At 37.2% G+C, this 3,280-nt stretch overlaps 1 protein-coding gene across 1 annotated transcript in view; it reads left to right on the top strand.

Moving 5' to 3' along the window:
- The first annotated feature begins 6 nt into the window (after positions 1 to 6).
- LOC107566822 (uncharacterized) overlaps positions 7 to 3,280 on the top strand; it is a 21,498-nt gene continuing 18,224 nt past the window's right edge. The window contains exons 1-7 of the mRNA XM_016252369.1: positions 7 to 113; positions 419 to 531; positions 676 to 782; positions 902 to 1,072; positions 1,488 to 1,693; positions 2,136 to 2,236; positions 2,655 to 2,770. Of these exons, the coding sequence (XP_016107855.1) occupies positions 64 to 113; positions 419 to 531; positions 676 to 782; positions 902 to 1,072; positions 1,488 to 1,693; positions 2,136 to 2,236; positions 2,655 to 2,770 (864 nt within the window). The 5' untranslated portion in view covers positions 7 to 63. The remainder of the gene's footprint in view (positions 114 to 418; positions 532 to 675; positions 783 to 901; positions 1,073 to 1,487; positions 1,694 to 2,135; positions 2,237 to 2,654; positions 2,771 to 3,280) is intronic.

Here is a 3,280-nt window from a genome sequence, read left to right as displayed (position 1 = left end):
CATGACTGGGAAGTGTGGTTCACCGAGAAGCTCATCCCTGTCCTCTCCAGTTTCACCGCAGAAATGCTGCTTAAGGTCACAGCTGACATCAACTGCACCAACTACCATGTGATGTGAGTGATTCTATATATTATTTCTTTAAATATTTTGATTTAAAACGAGCTCTCTCAGTACAATAGTAGCCTTTATTTGCTGGTTATCTACTCAGGCCTAAGATTAATTTTGACAGGTTAAATATATATTAAGGACATATCTTAGATTATTTTGTTTGAGTGGTTTTTGTCACAAATTGCATTTCAGTTTGTTTTATAAAGATGATCTGCTGTCTAAAAGGGTTAAATTATATGTTATATGGTAAATATTTATTAAAGAGATGTCAAGAGAATCAGGATGTTAGTGACTCTCATGTTGTTCACAGTGTTAGAGGACTGAATGTGGCTTATTTACAAGTACCTGTCAAAAGAAGAGAGGAACTTGCTGCAAATCTAGTAGTTTACCTCAAACAGTCTGTGCACCAGATCAGTCAGCCTGGTATGTCTCCTTGCATCATTCACATTTGTAATTCGCTTTAAAATCTATGCCTGCTAAACGAATGAATCTAAATGAATGTCAACACTCAGCTTTGTTGTTTTCATAATAACTTAAACAATGCAATGCTTTTTCTAAATTCTTTAGCCTGCAAACAGGGTGTCCAAAATGACACTGACTGGCTGGATCTGAACCTTGGTCGGTTTTTCACCTATGTGCCTTATTCTGACTTGGCAGAATTCAACATCTCTAGGGTAAAACAGAGTTCAAATTATTCTTGCTGACAGAAATTCTGTGTGCAGTGATGATCTTGAATCTAGTGTGGAGGTTTCCTTCCCTAACAGAAGTAACAGTGCATTTTCTTGCTACGCAGGAAGCCGTGTTTGGCTCTCTAACTGGTGAACAGAAGGTGGAGCGAATCTTGACACCAGGTCTGGTGGATGATGAGTCTGCTGTTAGAGAATTGTTTGGATCTGTTGTAAACTCTCCAGACCAGAACCAGTTGGATGATTTTTTTGAGAAATTCATCAGCATGTCTGCACAGGTGGGAATGTTTTGTGCTGACTTTAGTGTTCATATCATGTTTTGTTGTTTGTTTGGTTGGTTTTTTTACCAATTAAATGGTGTTTCAGATATTCAAAATAAATGTATTATTTTGTAGTATTCTCTACTACATTTATCATGGCTATGACGATTAGCTTTACATTATAAATATACTTTATTCTTATGAAAATACCTGAGATGGCTTGAAGAGCACAGTTAAACCATACATCGTTGCAATCATGTGTTCATTGTCTTCATGTTTCCTCATTCAAAATGTCTCTGTTCAGCTAAAGTGATAGCTGAATATATTTGTCCATATAAGGGATTTCCTGGAACATCACAAGTTTTGTCTTTTCCATATTCAGCTATTCAAGAGTATATGTGACATTTCAGTGCTGTGTGCTGTTTGTTTTCAGAGAAACATATCAAGCATCAGCACTGCTGTGAGCAGCATAATTCTGAACATGACATTGATGGACCTGGCGAACAGATTTGAAACCTTCGATCCGCAGACGTTTGCTTTATGGTTCCAGTCGTACCTGCACGTTTTCCTCCCTGGGATCGGTCCAGATAGCCTTTCTGTCATCCCCAGGACCATGAGCTGCGATTCTTACAGAGAAATGTGAGCACTGGCTGCTTTTGTATAGCAGACACCTTTCATCCACAAAAATCTGCATCCAATTTTTGCTTGCAGTCATTTTAGGGCAGTGTTGAGCAGCTATTTTGAACCCAGGTCTGTCTTAGTCTAGTTCAGTCATCAGTGCAATGGCCATGGTCAGTCAATCATTTCTAGGGCTTTCACTTTGTGAGAATCATTACGGTGGGAGTTTGCTCCTTGAAAATTCACACAATGCACAGTAATAAACAGTATTACAGTATTATAAAGTCTGTTTGGACACCATGATTTGGACAGATGATTGCTAATATTATTTTGTGTTTCTTTGATACGTGTCTGTTCTGGGTTATGCAGAGATTTAGTTTCTAAACAGCAATATCTGGGGACCTCTGTGTTTGACAAAACGTTTGTAGTTCATCCTGTCATTGATGTGTTCTTGTGTTTGTAGCGTGAAAGGCTGTGATAACGTTTTCAGCAGTCTCACACCGATTCAGACGAAGTACATCTACAGTTTCACTCGAGACTATCTCTTCCATCAGCCCAGCCAAGGTAACATGTCTCTCTCTCTCTGTGTGTGTGTGTGTACAGGTATATATGGTTTATGAGGACACAAATGTGTATAATGACATGGGTACTACAACATAAACATGGTTTATGAGGACACTTCCTGTGTCCCCGTAAAACAAAAGGCTTAAATACATACAAAACGGTGTTGAAAATTAAAAAATTGCCAGTAGTCTCCTGTGAGGGGTAGGTTTAGGGGTAGGGTTGGTGTAGGCCAATAGAAAATACAGTCTGTACAGTATAAAAACCATTACGCCTATGGAGAGTCCCCATAAACCACAAATACAAGTATGTGTGTGTGTGTGTGTGTGTGTGTGTGAGTGATTCTGTGTTTGTGTGTGTGTGTGTGTGTGTGTGTTGGCATAAACAAGTGTTAAATAACGCGTTTCTGATCTTTTCATAGATTCCTGTGTGCAGAGTACTAACAGTAACTCTGATTGGCTGCTGAAAAACTTCGGACGGTTCCGCTTCATCGCCAACTTTACTGACTTTATCAGCTTGAAGAGAGATTTTAATGGGGTAAGCAGAGAGACAGCAGTTTGTGTGCGGTTATAACTCTCTCACACACTCAGACACACAATTTTTACTGCATTTTCAAATGAATACTTTATTGGCATGATTGTCAGCACAGCATTGCCAAAGAATTATCGCTAAAACAGGTAGTGACAAGAAGAATCAATATGCAATATAACACTTTATTTGAAGCCTTTATGTATAAAGCATTATCAAGGGATTCACAATGTTCATTATAATGTATTATGTGTTTTCATAAATAATTGTAACCAAAGTTAGAATGCCTTGTAATGTTTGCAGATTCCTTTTTACATCTGAATTGGTTGTTTATCATGCATTTTAATGAATTACATTAATAAAGGCGTAATAATGAATAGATAAATATTCTAATGTAATATAACTGGGGTTACAGTTACTCATGAGATCATAAAACAAGTGCATTACGATGTTTAATTAAAACATTAAATTCATTTTATAATATTTTTGTATATTTGGTTTACATATAATTATATATAT

Source organism: Sinocyclocheilus grahami, unplaced genomic scaffold, assembly GCF_001515645.1.
Source record: "Sinocyclocheilus grahami isolate Dianchi unplaced genomic scaffold, SAMN03320097.WGS_v1.1 scaffold1102.1, whole genome shotgun sequence".
NCBI classification, from domain to species: Eukaryota; Metazoa; Chordata; class Actinopteri; order Cypriniformes; family Cyprinidae; genus Sinocyclocheilus; species Sinocyclocheilus grahami.
This window is presented reverse-complemented; position numbering and strand designations above follow the sequence as displayed.